The sequence below is a fragment of the Ostrea edulis genome, chromosome 2 (assembly GCF_947568905.1).
Source record: "Ostrea edulis chromosome 2, xbOstEdul1.1, whole genome shotgun sequence".
NCBI classification, from domain to species: Eukaryota; Metazoa; Mollusca; class Bivalvia; order Ostreida; family Ostreidae; genus Ostrea; species Ostrea edulis.
Window position 1 is genome coordinate 19,802,403 of NC_079165.1, and position 17,988 is coordinate 19,820,390.

A 17,988-nucleotide genomic window follows, 5' to 3' on the forward strand; every position below is an offset into this window, starting at 1 on the left:
CCTGATATAATGAAGATTCAGCTTTGTTCAGGATATGACCCCAGATCCAGAACGGGACCACAATCGGAAATCTGATCATGGTGATAAATATTGGAAAATCCTTTAAAACATCTTCTTTGAGAACCATAAGGTTTCACAGTTAAATGCAAGAATCGTCGAACAGTACACGTTTTTAAACCATGACCCCTGGGGTTAAGGTGAGGTCACATATTGGGGTTTAGAATGTTTTACAGAGGAATATGTTGGAATTTTTTTTAAAAAAATCTTATTTTAATAAAATTCACAATCCTACATTTTGTCAAATAATTTTATCTATAGTATAGATTCTAGAAGTTAAAACCATGACATCCGGGTTCTGATTGGTGCCATAATTTGAATTTAAAGCTTTCCAAAGAAAACACCCGTATTAAGAATTTGTCAAACGAATACGCAACTACCTAATATGCTGTAGATTCACTTTATTCAAACCTTGACCCTGGGGGTCAGTGCTGGTCACAAATGGGGTTTAAAAGTTTTATATATATTGAAAAAATTCTTTGAAAATTCTCCTATATACATTGTGTCATCTTCGTGTTGCATATTTCCAGATTTGTTTAAACAATTACCCCGGGCCAGGGCGGAGCCACATTAAAAAATTGTACAAGATTTTCTTTTTAAATATTGAGTCAATATGCAAGTATTTTCATGTTTAATATACAAGTACAATGTATATATATATTTAAAAATCATAGGGAATCCCAAGAGACCAGACTCGGCCACAACGCTTTACTTTGGCATTTGTATTTCAAAATCCTTTCTAGAATCACAAGAGTACTATTTGTCAAATTGATATGCAACATTCTGATAGTGTATATTTAAGCTTCTTCAAACCATAACTCACGGGACCGTGATGGAGACACAAAAGGTGTTTATACATGTACATTCAAGCTATTACTTTACCACATTTGAGAATTTAATGTGTGAACAAGGCCACTCAGATGAGCATTGTGATCCTTGGGCCTTTCGGTTGTTTTTTTTATGTTTCTATATCCCCTTAGAGGGATATAGTTTTGTTGCAAAGAGTCAGGTTCATAGCACAGAACATACTCAATTTCAGAAGAATATGTTAAAATCTTGTGGATTTCGGGATTCTTCAGATATGCTTGGTGTTTACTTGTACGTTTTGGTGCGCATCAAAAGACTCCATATGTGACAGTTAGGGCGACGTCATATGGCTTTGTAGTTGTCCTTGAGGTGGCTGATGTTTCGGATCTGAGGGAATAATTAAGGACCACTTGAACTTTTGTCCCCTGTTTTTGTATGCTCTTGACCGTTGTGTGAAGAATAGAACAAAATGAAAGAACTATTTTGATGTATTTTCGTTTCTTGCAAGGTGTTCTCTCTCTCTCTCTCTCTCTCTCTCTCTCTCTCTCTCTCTCTCTCTCTCTTCTAAATTCTTATCACCTGTATTACATTTGTTTATATCAGTCTACGATGAAATTCCAACACACCTTTATTCACATACACAAACACCAGACAGACAGACAGAGAGAGAGAGAGAGAGAGAGCAACCACACCCTCATACGAATACAATTGTTCCAAATTACTATAATTTGGTAAGAAATTTTGTAAACGCAAAAAAAAAAAAAAAAAAAAATGAAAAAAAATGGAAAGTATTCTTTTACTGCGTTGAAGTTCCTCGTGTACACCAAGAGCTATTGATTTAATGTCTTCATCTATTAGATGCATAGATATACATTTGATCTCCGGCCGTTAACCAGAATTTACCTTGGGTATCGGAAGATTATCCCCAAGTCTTTGACAGCATAGTTTTTCAGTTTTTGATATAAAGCATAATTTAATCACCACATCTTTTGTTAACATTTGCCATTGGATATTCAATCAATATCGTATTCCTTACAATAATCGAGGTTTCTTTTTTTCTCTCCGAATCGGTATTTTTTCTACATATGATAATATATCCATTTACTGTTTGTCTAGGCTGATGAAAAATTAATTGAATATCAGAATTTTATTTAAGACCAAATGATCTTTGTTATATGACCGCATGGGATTGTGGGATAGGCACTCACCACCGCTGGCTACTCATTTTTGTCATCTTTTGCTCGGTATTACTAATTAAGGAAATCAACCAACTGGAATCAATACCTCGATGCTCAGACATCTGCCATATTGTGTTTCAGTAATTCCCATAGGAGACCTTATCATGGAGAATGTGTATATATGTGATGGGTATTCCAGTACAATTAATTACTATATATTTTCTATAATTATAAATAGTTCTTATTTTAATTCATCCATTCACAAAAGAAATGTAAAAGGCTTTCCAATACTTATATATTAGGTAATCTCTATGAGTACAGGATGCATTATCTGCGTTTCATCAAGATGTGCATAAATAGAAACGATTATTAAATAGAAATAATCCAGCGTCGCCGTTAGCGATTGGCAGTACTTTTCAGTATGAGTGAAGACGTAAATGAAATAAGCCAACAAACAAACAAAACCTTATTGTTCTATTGCTCATCAAATCGCTGAAAATTTTATTTGGAATCTTGATCCCGATGTAATAGGAATTGCAAAACAATGCGGGACACACACATTGCCTTAAATTCTAAAACAATAAACCTGGAAGCACTTTGTCTCAGACATACAATTTGCAGACTTTCAGGCTATGTAGCCTAATTGTTGCAATAAATCGTGGGAAATGAGTAATTAAAAATGAAGAAATACGTAATAAATCATGTCCAACGAATGTTATGAAATGATCCCCGGTAAAACTTGTAATATTTGTATCGTACCTTTCTCTTAAGTTTTGATGTACTGTTCATTAGATTCGACTGCGATCGTTTTATTGTTAAAAGAAAAGTAGTCTTCTGCTCAAGTATTTTATATATAGCTCTCACAAACATTAGTTGAGATCTAAACAGTTCAGATATTGCCATTTTCCAAATAAAATAATATATTTTTTTTAAAAAATGAAAAAGAAAGGGGAAAAAAAGATGAATCTTAATATCATACTTGAGCGAAGGATCCTTTGTGTTCTGCCTTTAGAAATTATCTATTGTCGAGCTGAAGAAACATGTTATGACTAACACGACACATACCTTACAAAAAGTCAGGTAATTTTTTTTTCGCGTTAAAAATATCAAATGGCGACAAGGAGTTGATGATAACGTTGTTTTTAGTATCTGTGATGAACGAAAAGTTATTGCGTGGTGAGAACAATAGGCTTCGTGTACCGGTCGAATACGGGGGGGGGGGGGGGGGGGGGGTCCAACTGTTGTAGATTTTTAAAATTCTGACAAAATATTAACACGTATAGTGTGATAAGGTGGATAAATTGGTGGTTTTCTTTTAATTTCATATTCCTCACTTGTCAAAAATATTGATTCATGCAGATCATGTTGTACACACATATAAATGCACATTTAGCCAGTCTTGTACAAGTGTTATATTATTACTATTATATGTATTACTACCTCATTCTTTATCTCTCTCTCCTCTACTACGAAATACTTCATTAATTTTAAAGTGTCATAATATATAATTCACAGGAACTAGAAAAGGCTTTGAAATTCTAAAAAGACGCGCAGAATATAGAGTTATCTTTGAGAAGGAAGATCATGTTATGGATATGTTACATGGCATTATTTGACAGTAAATTACTTTTTAAGATTTAAATCGTCTTTTAATATGCCAGAAAGGTAACAACGCTGCTTAATATCTGTCACGGTTGCAGGATGTCTTGTGGGCAAGAAATCTTAATGACCGATTTATAATTAATGTCATGCTTCCCTGAAGTTTCCTTCTTTACCAACATTAATTGATTAGAAGACTTTTTTATACTTCGATTACAGAAGGGGTTGGTTGGAGGGATCAGTACACCCTGAGGGCATCATTTCATGTTTAATACTCTAACTTTGTCCTCAGCTGCCGAATCAATTTTCAATAATGTTACAGTCTCTTCTGAAACAAATTATTTACATCATACATCAACAACATGTATATATAGTTCAATGTAAGTCTTGTTGCTATTCCTATCGAGGTGCTATATACTGTAAAGGTGATTTATTCATGTCTAGAAATACTTATGTATATGGAAAAGAAACAAATTGTACGGGTATTTTAACCTGGGGTCCACTCCCGTATCGTGACACGGATAATTTGATTATAATAAAAATTCCGAAGGATAGCCGACGACGAAAGCAAATCATCATTTTTCCCTGACTTCATCTTTTGATGGACTTAGCGTATAATCACGGTCACTAATGAGTGGTAATCATGTCTGTAATTAAGTTTTGTATGTGATTGGTATTTTGAGAGTTTTGGCAGCATATAGTTCAGAAAATTTCTGAATCCCCCGCTGTTCGGAAGAAAAAAGTCGGTGTCCGTCAAAGGTTCTGTCATTTATTGCTGACTAATGTCATAATGAGCTAAAATGGACCTGTCCGAATCAATTTTTCTCGTGGTTTTCATCAAATATAATGTTGCTGACAATGATGAATTAAAAGCAATTCATTTGTTAAGGCGTTGGCGTATAGAATTGGTATAAAACACTTAAAAGCATTAAAATCTTTGTACACGCATGTCAGCTGTTACACTGGTTTTTAAAGACAGGTTAGCGTTTCCTGTACCAATGTCCCAAATTACTGAATATGTAATTATGATTAGACTCGAAAAATATTGATACCGTATTGGGAAGTGAATAACACTTTTCCAGCAAATCTAGAACCAGTTTACTTCGATTTGTCACACGTGACAATGAACGAAGGGTTAGCTAAAACTGAAAAAGATAGATACGCTTTCAGAATTGAAAAATTCGGAGAAATTCTTACCTGTTACAGCATTCTCTGTTTTAGCTACCTTGACGTAAGTTCCGTCTGTTTATTTTCAAAATGTAGGGATCTTGAGTGAAGAAATTTATCTTGTCAATTTTTTGTATATTTAAAAAAAAGTATGAGCAGGTCTAACAAGGCAGGGGGGCAAACGATATATATATATATATTTACCTGTTCATTTTGATAAGTGTTTATCTTTAAATATTCTCGTATTCTCGAGGATTTTTGTTACAGATTAATTTTGGTAGGTAGACTCGCCGGTTACGGTGGCTCAGTGCGTTAGCCCCGTGACCGGGAATTCGTGGGTTCGACTCCCTTTCGTGCTTTTGCCGCGTCCGATCTAAGTCAAAGATACTTTGACAAACGCTTTTCATTTAGATGTGAGAGTTATATATCTACAGGATGAGACCTGAAAATAAAAAAGAAACGGGACCCCGTAGAGCAGTAGGCACGAAAAAGAACTCTCGGTGTTATGGCCCTGAGCACCATCCATACATATTGTAGGTCTAAATTTGTGGCACTTCACTTACAGCTGGCGACGTCTCAATATCAGTGAGAAATCCATAAAGAGACGTAAAAAAAAAAAAAAAAAAAAAAAAGACATCGTACGTAGACTCTCTTAGTTCTTTTCATGGCCTAATAATTATGCAATGATAAATTCTTCTTTTCAAAATTTTCAGAGTGGATGAAAACAAATTTTGTTTCCCTTTCAAACAAATCTGTTTTCGATCGAACTTGAAAATCCTGTCAAAAAGTAGGATATCTGTTGGGAAATATAGAAACGTTATAACACATCCCACACGATAACCCATTGCCAAATATGTGAAAAAGAGATGTGCTTGTGAATGATTTTAGCCATCTATACATGCAACAGAGCGTAATTTCACTTTAACAGAAACTTTTGACTCGGTTGTAGACAAAAAGACATCGTACGTAGACTCTCTTAGTTCTTTTCATGGCCTAATAATTATGCAATGATAAATTCTTCTTTTCAAAATTTTCAGAGTGGATGAAAACAAATTTTGTTTCCCTTTCAAACAAATCTGTTTTCGATCGAACTTAAAAATCCTGTCAAAAAGTAGGATATCTGTTGGGAAATATAGAAACGTTATAACACATCCCACACGATAACCCATTGCCAAATATGTGAAAAAGAGATGTGCTTGTGAATGATTTTAGCCATCTATACATGCAACAGAGCGTAATTTCACTTTAACAGAAACTTTTGACTCAGTTGTAGACATTTTAGGTCTGTTTGTTTTAGTTGATAAGCTACATACGAATGACAGCTGTTTATTCATTCTTAACAAAAATCAACCTGAGCGAAACACGTGTTGTTTTTTCTTGTCTTGCTCTCACAGCGGTAGATCTTAAACATTTTAGTCAGGGGATCACTCGGACTTACGATTCACACACAGTGATGACACTACAAGTTTTAAAAGTGTATTTATGAAGAGAACTTTTACCATGGACAGACAGGGGGCCAAATTAGTGGAATTCACTTTGTCGCACAAAAATTCAGCACCCAGTCGTGTTCCCCAAAACAAGGGGTACTTAAGTTGTCAAAGCGATTTGGCTGTCAATATTTCTCGCCATTGCATGATTTAGCCAATTGAAGAAAATTCTGAATAATTCTCCACACTCCTTTGCCCTTCGCTCATATTTCAAGCATCATTAAAGGGATTGCGACCTATTCCTTGTTAGAACACCGACGGGTGGCTTCCTCTGGTTGCTTTGTTACCCATAAAACTGGACGGGTCAGGCCGATTAAGAGTATTCTAGTGAACAATGAAGTCTACAATATAATACTAGCCTTGGTCATTTTTTCCGGAAAAATGTATAGCACACGTGACGCGTGTGCTCCGCCTTGCTGGCTTTTCCCTTGATGGTTCCTGATACAAAGTTTTCGTCGACACTCCTCTAGCAGATTGTGATTTTGGCCAACCAAATAAGATATAATCGACTGAATTGGATCTGCTTGATAGTGGAAAACCTATTTGACGAAATTTAACTCCCTTTTATGTTGTTTAGAAGAGAAATAAAATGTGAGATTATTGTATTTATAAGTACGAGGGGAATTGCATCAGAGCAAACACGCGGGGAGCCGAGAGCTAAATTGATTATTCATTCAGTTTAATATACTTTTTTGTACTTATTATTAAACTCTTAATGAGAAATCCCAAACGGCACCTGCTGAGCGAAATCACTCGATATCTATTGATTGACAGATGACATTTGCCATATTGTTTCATTTCGACGACATTGTATTTCTTTTTTATCTCGTCCAGAACTATTTCCTCAGTTGAATATTATGCGCATGACATGTGTAAATGGTGTATGTTGTGTGGAGTGGATTGTGTTTTCTTAAGCCTGTTATTAGTAGAATCGAAATTTGACACTTAAAAAAGTAGATGCATTCGTAATAGCATATCTTTTTATCTGCAGAGAAACCCATGCTGTGAACTATATGAGAAGTCAATATAAGCTTAAATGGATTTTAATTGAAATTTAAGCGGCCTTAGCTGTTAGGTGCAAGTTAAATACACTCTCTACAAATATTAATATTGTTTCTGCCACAAGGTGTCGCTGCCATATTTCCAAAGAATATCTTATTGCCCTTTTTTAACTTCTCAGTAGGAAATAGTTACTGACATCTTTTGTTGGTGCTAATTATAATGATGTAATGGGCGCTCTATACAGACCGGGCATGACACTAAGTGCAAAATGAGTTTCGATTGAAATACGATCGGAAAACATTGTATTTCGCATGCATATTTGAATGCCATTGATTTTAAATCACACTTTAACGGAGTAATTCACCTGAAACTGAAAATTCAGGAGAAAAGTTATGAGTAATTCTTCCTTTTTAATTTCAAAATTGGTGTTATCAAATTTGAGGAACACCGTAACGCAAGGAGAACGCATGCATTTCTAGTAATCGGCTATAGTCCCGCACGTCTCTCAGGCAGAATTCATGATACAGATTCATGAAAATAGTGCAGAATCATGACTTATTAATTCAATATCTGTTGAAAGGATTCCTGGTTTCTTTCGGTGTGTATAAAGTTAACTTGAACGTTATCTGGTAAATGGTTCCAGGGTTCGGGAAGAGACGATGCTTGTCTTATCCAGTGATGGCATCAGTGATTGGAAAACTAAGATGACGTGTCAAACCGTTGAAATTATCAATCAGAACCCCGAATATCCGGTTTTCGCGAGATTTCCAACAACTTTATAAATTGTTATGATAGTCGATACGGAAAGTATTCCCCTGTAAATAAAAACAAATAGCGCTAAATGTTCTTTGGCACGAGTTTGTTTTAATACGATTTTGACAGATGTTGGGAACTTAAAAAACAACTTTTAAAAAGTTAGCTGTTGGATCCGTGTATACTTATATATAGTAGGCGTGAATAGCACGGTCTTTTTATTTCAAAAGATAGGAAATGGACAGTACAAAGAATAGAGTTAGGGGAAAAAGTTGGTTCCGAGGTTCAACAATCGGTCAACAATGCCAGAAACAATCGGATTGAGAGGGATTTAGGGCATGTATTGATATCAGAGTGATTTCTTGTAATCGTTTCTTTATCAAAACTCGATATATCATTGTAAAGGTGGAATGGATGTTCGTTGTTCCTTGCAGTTTCTCTTTCTCTCTCTCTCTCTCTCCTCTCTCTCTCTCTCTCTCTCTCTCTCTCTCTCTCTCTCTCTCTCATTAGGTGTATACAGTATATATACGTATGTATAGTATTACCAGTCGTACATTAATTACTACTTGCTCATGAATGCCGTTAATTGTGGATAACAATGTCAGTTAATAGGGAAGGCGGTATCGTCTGCTCTTCTCTGACAGCAGACGAGTGTTTTCCATTGAAACACCTGATCAACCTTTATCTGTTTATTGAGCGCCGTGTATCCGGATTCTGTATTCCGTACTGCCCTACTGTCCCGAGGAACTGACGGTAAGACGCGGATACGACTAGCGCTAACAAATGCCCATTCTTCAGAGATATTCATATTTCATTAGAAGGTAAATTGATGACATTTTGATTACCAGATTAATTAGCAAGTTGTAGAGGACTTCGCTATTTAAAAGTCCTGCATAATTTTTGAAATCATTTGTCTGTAGACATGTTTAGTTTGTGAAACAGACGAACTACAGCGTCCTCGGGTTTTTGAAATTTCAGTCTATGTTGCGGTGTATTAAATATGATTTTGTCGTATGTTTTCTCAAGAAAGTGTGCACCGGTTTGAGAGAGCAGAGTTACACCTTTATGCAAATAAGAAGCACAATATGTAAATGTTAGGTCCACTTTGTCTGCGTTTCTTCGGATGGAATTCTAAGAATGAGAAGCGGACATGTTAAAATAGATATTTGATCTTAATCCTGATCCAGGAAACTGAAACCATAGCATGATGGGATCGTGTTGTAGGACTAGAGATTTACCCTAGTGCAGTACTAATACTTTTGTAGGACTAGAGATTTCGAAGAAAAATTGACCTCGGTAGTGATTTATATTGACATCTTGTAGCAAAACATGTTGTAATTTCCCCAAAATATTTCGTGCATTGTTTTTCATCGTAGGCGTATTCATGGGAAGACCATTGCAGTGTGTTTGTTAATGAACTAGCTAATTAGTTTATAACGCAACAAATATTTTTGTTTCTTCTACGCGTGAAATGGCAGATATAATTAAAACTGCACTCATCTGCCTCCAAAAGAGAAAAAAAAAACCCCACGTATTTGCTGATGCATGTCATGTTCATGAATATCCCCAATCTGTATGATGTTTAATAGGAGTTAGAGTTTTGGTTTTTCAGAAACCGGTTTCGTTCTCCATCTTTTGCGGCCAAAGGCCTTGACTCGGAGACACAGCTCCTAATTACAATCGAAGCCTCTGTCACTGATTAAGACATGGCGGTGTGTCATGCCAAATTTTCTGCCTATTTTACTCAGGTTTGGTCACTTTACCACGGGGCTTTTTTCTTGTAATGAAGAAACATGAGTCACCCTGATGCTTCTGCTAAAATCATGATATAGTCATCAAATTTTACAGAAGTCATAAAATTGACGGAAAAATCAAATTTCTGAAATAATCACGAAGGATGTGGAAAATTATGTCTGAATGTATTCGGTTTCATTCAACGATAACTAGTTTGAAAGATTCAATCCAACACATGAATATCTTACTTTGTGCAGAGAAAAAAAATTAACAAGGCACACTCTGTTTTAAATATCTTTTTTAATTTCGATCGTAAAGAAAACTCGACAAATCTGTAGAACTGTTAATTCTTAAGAAAGTTTTTTTATTATTATTTTTTTTTTATATAGAAAATCTTTATAATCTGCTACATGTATAGGTATGTTTTATACACCTCCGCCGTTATCGCAGTGATAACAGTCTATTTTATGGCCATTTTATAGTTATCTATTCAATCTTAATCTTGTATTTTTATAAAAGCATCTTTATGTCCTGATTTAGGAAATTATCAGTCCATAATCAGTTAACAAAAGGAATTTGAGGAGCCCACCCCTAATGTTATAAAAATACTACATTAAAAGATTACGACGCAGACACTTTATACTGGTTTTGTTTTTCTCTCATAAAATCACACTTTTACATCTTACCACGCTGATCATTGTACATATTTTCAAGTTACACATACAAAAATTCTCATTGGTAGTTAATTTGATATGAAATAGTCTACATCATATGCATTGTGCAGCTGTACCAAAAATTATATAAGCGTGAAGCTGATGCAGATTAGTTTATTGTCTAGCATTTTTATATATGTCAATAATTTGAAATGATTATTTTTTCTAAATAGTCACAAAATTGAAAACCCTTTCGTTGGGGACCTTATTTTACAAGCTAGAAAAATTCGGGACATGATGGAGTTTGGGGCCAAATTCAAAACAAACTCATTTCTTCGTCGTATCTTATCTGCACTGGTATACCCAGAGATACACTGACTCGTGATAGCAGGAATCCCCCGATCTTCTTATTATTTTATCGAATCGGTCTAAGCCCCATTATGAAACATTTTAATGTGTTTACCCATCCCATTGTTTATCCGCTGATAAATGACTACATCGATTTTTATGTGTACGAGAATTTTCTTGGTTAATGGGATCTCTAAAAAATCTTACTGTATAGGAAATTTCAAATTTCAAAGATTTCATAGAGAGGAGTTCTATTTGCGTTTGAAAATCATTGAAATTTAGAAATATAGATTATGATTAATTACAGTTTTAACGAATTGGTGACCACAGGTAACACGAAGTTCAGTTTGTTTCTGTATATAATTCATAAAGATAAAGTGATTTAGACACAAAGTTGAATCTTATCAATGCATAAAAAAGTTCGCTGAGGAATGATGTGTGTTTATTCGATTTAAAAAATTTTTTTTTCTGTTTTTGGGGCCCTAAACGTATTTGATCCAAATTTCATTGTAAAAAAGAAATTGTTTATTGACCAAATAAACTTTGTAACCGATGGGTATATACATGTATGCTGCATATACAATGTATTATGAAACAATGATAAGGTGTTGTAAAAACGGGAGACTGGGATCAAAAGTGAACTCTGGAGCCAGGTCTAAAATGTTAAGGACAATTTGTTGGGACCGTTATGTAACATTTATGGACTAGTTTGGACTGAATTAAGACAAGAGTTTGTAACGGGACCATGGGTGTCACGCAGATAATCGCTGTACCGCAAATAAAGAATTATCGCAATCTGATAGAGGAGATCCGACAAATCGGCTCATTAGACCCGGTTGGCAAACGGATTTATGACTTAAAAGTTATACAATTACAAATATATTTTGAAATATTTTATCAGTGTTTTAAAACATATGTATATTTTCCAATTATTAGCCAAGTGAAGTTATTTGCAATATTGGGGTTAATTAGATTGCCCTCATTGACACGATCTGTGAATAATGTTCAGCTCCATGGGGTAGCGAATTGTTGGTGTTAAAACCGTGAATATTACAACATGGGGTGGCAAAAATTAGCTCAATTTTTGATAACAGTCACCCAAAAATTGTGAAAAACTTATTCCATTGGCTTTGATAAAATTCTTGTACCTTTTTACCTATTTTTTTTTATGCATTCATACTTTTGCGTCAGTGTGAGATGCTCTAAATAGATTAGTGTAATTAAAAGTTTTGTGGATGTATACAATGTTTATTACGGGGTCAGTCGTGTTCGCACGCGTGCAAACAACTTTTCTCTGTGTAATAAATGTCATCTTGTATAAAAAAAAATTTCAACATATTCAACGAAACTTAAGAATAAAACTATTCAGTTGTGGCTTGGATATTGAAGGCAAACCAGTTGATTTCGTTTATTCGTAAGATATAGTTCGTTTTCTGCGCTCGGCCAACAAATTTCTGCGACCTTGTGTCCGGAGATATACAAAGATGTTTTGTATACTTTCCAACAATGCACTTGTTAGTGCGTCTTGACAAAGGGCGAATCCCAATTAGTCTAATTACCGGCGGCTTCCCATCGCGCTGTTGTCCACTAGCGCAGCGGTAAGGAGGGAAATCTCGCTATAGTAGCTCCATTTTCGTGATGAAGACGGGGATTTTTTTTCATCCTTTACTACAAGGTTATCAATGATGTGGGGGGGGGGGGTTTAATGACTTTTGTACATTTAAAATTTTTATAGGAGACAGCATGACAAGTGCCAAGAATACAAAATTATGGAGAACTGATTCTGTTGTATACCCTATCTGTTGTGAAGTAAATAAAATTGGCCGATTATAACACTGAAAATCATATTAGTGCACTTTGTTTCCTAATATATAATGGTAATCATGAACAAGGCAAATCAATAACCGAAGTAGAAAATATGTCATATTCTCTGGAAGAGGGTTGGACTTTCGCTGTGGTCATTTCGCTCCTGTTTTGGGGCGAAAACATTGACAAATTGTGTGACCATTTAATGTCCAAGTATATTACATGTATGTTTGCTTTGTCTTAAATCAAGGCGCGGGTATTTCATGTCAGTACCTTAGACACCGACCAGACATGGAATAATTTGAAATATGAAAAAAGTCAATAACAAAAAAGTACTAGCTTGAACTTAAAGCCAAAAACCTCATTAAATCATTGAAACGGTGATCAGCATTATATGTGCCTGCCTGTAAGATGTATAAAACACTCGCACAATACTGCCTAAGACCGAGAGGTTAAACAAATTTAAAGCCACACAATTCTTTTGTTTCGCTCTATGTGTGACGTTTAAAATATGACAGCAAATTTTCCTCTTCAAAACTTTTCCAAACATACAAATTTTGTCTTGTGTAAACATATTTGATGAATAAGGCTTTGGGATCCAGCTGAGACTTTCGGTAAATATTTCAAGTGACATGATTGACTATATTTACTTGGTATGAATTTTAAACAATTAAGACTATTTTTATTTCGTGAAATTGACTTGAGGTATTGGTTAGATGTTAAGTTTTCATAATTCATATCGAGACGGTTTCCTACATCCAAATTCTCTGTATTTGTGAATTGATATTTAATATTTTGTATTTTCAGGTCCATTTACGCCTAATCTTGAAAAGCTGGAAGCGTAAAATTTCATCTTAATGAGGAAGGCGGAGCTACGATAATTATGACATCTCTGATACCCGGCTAACGATTGGTGGATGGAAATTTGATGGACGTGCGTCATGTCATACGGCTATGAATAAAACACGTTTATCCAAAGTAAACTGAAAAATTTGATCATATCTGACATGTGTACATGCAATAAGTTTTTTGTTATCACGGAAATTTGCCAGTGACTCGACCAAGTCAGGTTTAGAAACAGTGGTTCTGCTGAAAAAAGATTTAAATTTCATTATCCTGTGTTTTTCGCGGAACATTGCAGTGATTAAGAGGATAAAGCTGAATTCTGTGTGTCAAACGAGACTTAGGACCATTGCGGGTACATTATTGAAAAGCGAACTAATCCGTAAGTGTGTCATAAGAGGATTTTTAGCACGTCGCATGTGAAAACAAGGCATTTAATATTAAGTTAGCCATTCACTCAGTGACAAGAAAAGGAGGGACATATTTCTTTGTGCTTTCTGTTTTAAACACCAACAAAACATTCACGGTCGGGACTGTGCAACAAATGTCGATTATTTCTCGGTGTTGTGGATAGTAGAATACTAATCAATGGCACGCGATATTCATTAATTACGCACAAGTTGATGAGAAAGCAAGGAGTTAGGATTTAAGATATAATGCCTTGTATTGCCGGTAGCTATCAGTGTATGTAAACTTTAAAAAGGATATGATGGCGGTCCGCAATAAGTTTGTTGACTGTTTGCTTTTCGTATTAACATTCGCATTTCTGTTGTATGTCAACATCTGCTCGGTAGGGGCAGAAGAAGAGCGAAGATGTCAGGAAATCACGATTCCGATGTGTAAAGGCATTGGGTATAATCTGACCTACATGCCAAATCAGTTTAATCACGAAACGCAGGAGGAGGCCGGATTAGAAGTCCACCAATTTTGGCCTCTCGTGGAAATTCACTGCTCACCGGATCTAAAACTTTTCCTTTGCAGTATGTATACTCCGATATGTATCCTAGATTACAAGCACCCACTGCCAGCCTGTCGATCCGTCTGCGAGAGGGCCAAATCCGGATGTGCTCCGCTGATGGCTCAATACGGATTCGAATGGCCGGAAAGGATGAAGTGTGAGAATCTACCCGTTTTCGGAAGCGGTCAACTGTGTATGGACCATAACCAGACGGAATCGACGTCCAGTCCCCCCAAGAAGGAGCAAACAAAACCAAGGGATAATAAACACAATGGCAAGAAGCCTAAACCCGAACGACCAGAAAAGATACCTAGACCGTACGACCCCACAGACCATAACTATGTCATCCCTCCGGAGGTTGATAGACATTGTGATTGCAAATGCAGAATGGTTCGACTCGGAGAAGACAATGCGTTTTTCAACAAAATATCTACCGGCGGTTTCGAAAACTGTGCTATCAACTGCACGAGTCCTTACTTTACTCCTGATGAGATGACATTTGCGACATTTTGGGTGGGCTTGTGGTCCATTTTATGCTGTATTTCAACCTCAATGACAGTGCTGACATTTTTGGTAGATACAGAACGTTTTAAGTATCCGGAGAGACCGATTGTTTTTCTCAGTGTCTGCTATTTCATGGTCAGTGTTGGATACATCATTCGTCTCATTGCTGGACATGATGCCGTGGCATGCGATAAAAGCGCCATTCGCTATGAAACCACTGGACCAGCCCTATGCACTGTCGTTTTCCTTCTCGTGTATTTTTTCGGAATGGCTTCCTCCATTTGGTGGGTCATTCTCTCGTTTACGTGGTTCCTTTCTGCCGGCTTAAAATGGGGACAAGAGGCTATTGCCAGCTATTCTCAGTATTTTCATCTTGCCGCTTGGCTCATTCCGTCTATTAAAAGTATTGTAGTGCTCGCCAAATCTTCAGTGGACGGAGATGCAATTTCCGGAATATGTTCCGTTGGAAATCAGAATCTGGACAACTTGCGTTGGTTCGTTGTAGCCCCGTTATTTGTATACTTGATTGTTGGAACTTCCTTCCTAGTGGCGGGCTTTGTGTCGTTATTTCGAATCAGAAATGTGATTAAACAACAGGGAAGGACAACTACCGACAAATTAGAAAAACTCATGATTCGAATCGGAGTCTTCTCCGTTTTGTACACGGTGCCAGCCACGATTGTCATCGGATGTTACATCTATGAACTGACTCTCAAACCAAAATGGGAGCGAAGTAAAAATTGTCCCTGTGAGGGAAAAGAATCGAAACCTGACTACTCCGTGTTTATGTTGAAATACTTTATGTGTTTAGTTGTGGGAATTACGTCCGGGTTTTGGATCTGGACGGGTAAAACAGTTGACTCGTGGAAGAGACTATTCAATGGACCGTGCTGTAGACGCGACAATACAAACTTTAATTCTCGATTTTCAAAGCCATCAACCAATTCCACATACCCTGGTGTGAAACCGCTCCCGCTAAGCCAGGTCTAAACTTCTGAAGCAATAATACTCCGATGAAAACGTAGGGTAAAATGGATATTTAGAATAATGATACATAGATAAACAAAGCTTACAATGATTTTATTGATGTATAAGAAGACATGAATGTGATGTGATATTTTTTGTTTAAATCGTATAAAACATCAGATGGGAAATTGTTGCGAAAATTCTGGGTCTGTAAATCTTTTTTCTTTCAATATACGTAGTATTTAGCCAGAGGGATAGAGATTATTATCTGTAAAATATGTAAATCCTCTAGCTAAATATTATGTGTAATTTTCGGTCTCAGTTTATGGCATGTTAAACTTCTGTTAGTAAAATCGGCTAATTGATCTCTAATTTCATTAATACGTTTACAAACGATTAGCTGTCATATGATGATAAATATTTACCCCTCGGAAATTTTTTCACCTTGTTAAACAAAAATATTATTACAATTAAAAGTGGGACTCATTAGAAGTTTTCAAAGCATGTCATGTAAGTTGCTTGCAGGTTTGAATTATGTATGTTTAATAATGCCCTGTTCGCAATGAATTTCTCTACTTCCCAGTGCTTCTTATGTAATATTAATTTATATTTTGTAAATATGTTGTAAAATACTCATTGTCATTGTTGTTCTCGTTTTACAAAATATGTCCTTGTTATGTATAAAATTTACAAAGATGAATTTACATGTAAAGTGTAAAAATAGAGACAATCAGAAAAAATGTAATCTAAGAATCGAGAATCAAATTTTTGCCATAATTTTCACAAAGGTGCTATGTATTTCAACTTTGTGCAAGAAATAAAGATTTGAAACGATGTTGTAAATATGTTATAACTACAAAATGCAGAAAGAAAATAAAACCACAACAGTTGATGGTGCTAGTTAAAAATGAATGTATTTTGTGTACTTGTGTTTTGGTAACCTGTCACAGATGTAATTTGCATGAGAAAATGTTAAATCAGTGCATCAATTTTGGAAGTAAAATATGCACCGGATTTTCTGATTTAGCCTGAACCAGATAATGATTTATTAAATACTCGATATTTTATTATGAAATTGTCAATAAGCTAAAGGTTTCTCTGTTAACATAGCCCAGTTGTCTATGTTAATATGAGAGTCTAGGGACTTTAATTTGGACGTCAAAACCAAATGGTGCACAAAGAAAATCCCCGGACAAACAGGCAGTGTTTAATATTGGCAAAAGAGCTTATCCCCTTAAATCCGTGTTTGATTTCAATATGAAATTTATGTCAACATATTGAGCAAAATACGAGTAAATTTCTCAGTGTTCTGGATTGTAAATGGGTTTATACGAAACTTTGCTGTTCGTTGGATCATCAATATGAAAAATGAAATTTTAAAAAGGATTGAAAGAAAACTTTCTCTGCGTTTTATTTGAAGGAGGCTTTTTGTAAGATATTTTTTCTCCCTTTAAAATGAGCTAATGATATAATGTGAAGTTTCAAAATGATATTGATATTAAATACAACGTTTAAATAGACACTAAAAATTGATAGAGTTGGAAGCATTCAGCACAACAGAAATATTTATTTATTGTACACAATATACATGTAAATCAGAAATGAATTACAAAACAATATTCATGCCATTGAGTAACAGTTTTTAGAAACTGAAAGCAATGATGAAAAAGTGAACACCGAAAAAAAGAATTAGGATTGGAAAGTATGCACAGTTGGAGAAGGGTATAATTAATAGGTGAAAGCACGTCCATGACACCTGCCAATCATCAACATATACGTGAAATATAAATGAAGAAAAGAATTACTGAAAGGGTTTTGAAATTTTAACATTAGTTTGTACAAAGAAAATTGCGGGAAAATATTATAAATGGACATGTCGAAAATACTGAAAAAATATAGTGTCTTGAGAACGCTACAAGACGCATGCACCAACGCTAGACATACTGTCATGGAATTCTGTTTTGGAAGGCACTGATGGATGGAAATCAGCACCAATTGCGATTGTGTCAATTTCAGAGATAGAAGTATGTTCTAACCGAACTTGAGCAAAATCTGCACTTTTTGTAATTGGAGGGTGTTCACGTATATCTCAATTGCTAATCGAACCATAAAAGCCAAGTTTACAA

The 17,988-nt window shown here is 35.5% G+C and overlaps 1 protein-coding gene across 11 annotated transcripts in view; it reads left to right on the forward strand.

Moving 5' to 3' along the window:
- The window catches only part of LOC125667602 (frizzled-5-like), a 47,559-nt gene extending 30,785 nt beyond the window's left edge, over nt 1-16,774 (forward strand). For 9 of the 11 annotated variants that reach the window (XM_048901185.2, XM_048901194.2, XM_056156312.1 and 6 more), the window contains one exon: nt 13,399-16,774. In XM_048901185.2, the coding sequence (XP_048757142.1) occupies nt 14,141-15,886 (1,746 nt within the window). In that variant the 5' untranslated portion in view covers nt 13,399-14,140 and the 3' untranslated portion in view covers nt 15,887-16,774. Of the gene's footprint in view, nt 1-8,545; nt 8,872-13,398 lie in introns of those variants that run through there. The other 2 variants (XM_048901193.2, XM_048901195.2) reach the window with 2 other exon arrangements.
- The last annotated feature ends 1,214 nt before the right edge of the window (nt 16,775-17,988 follow it).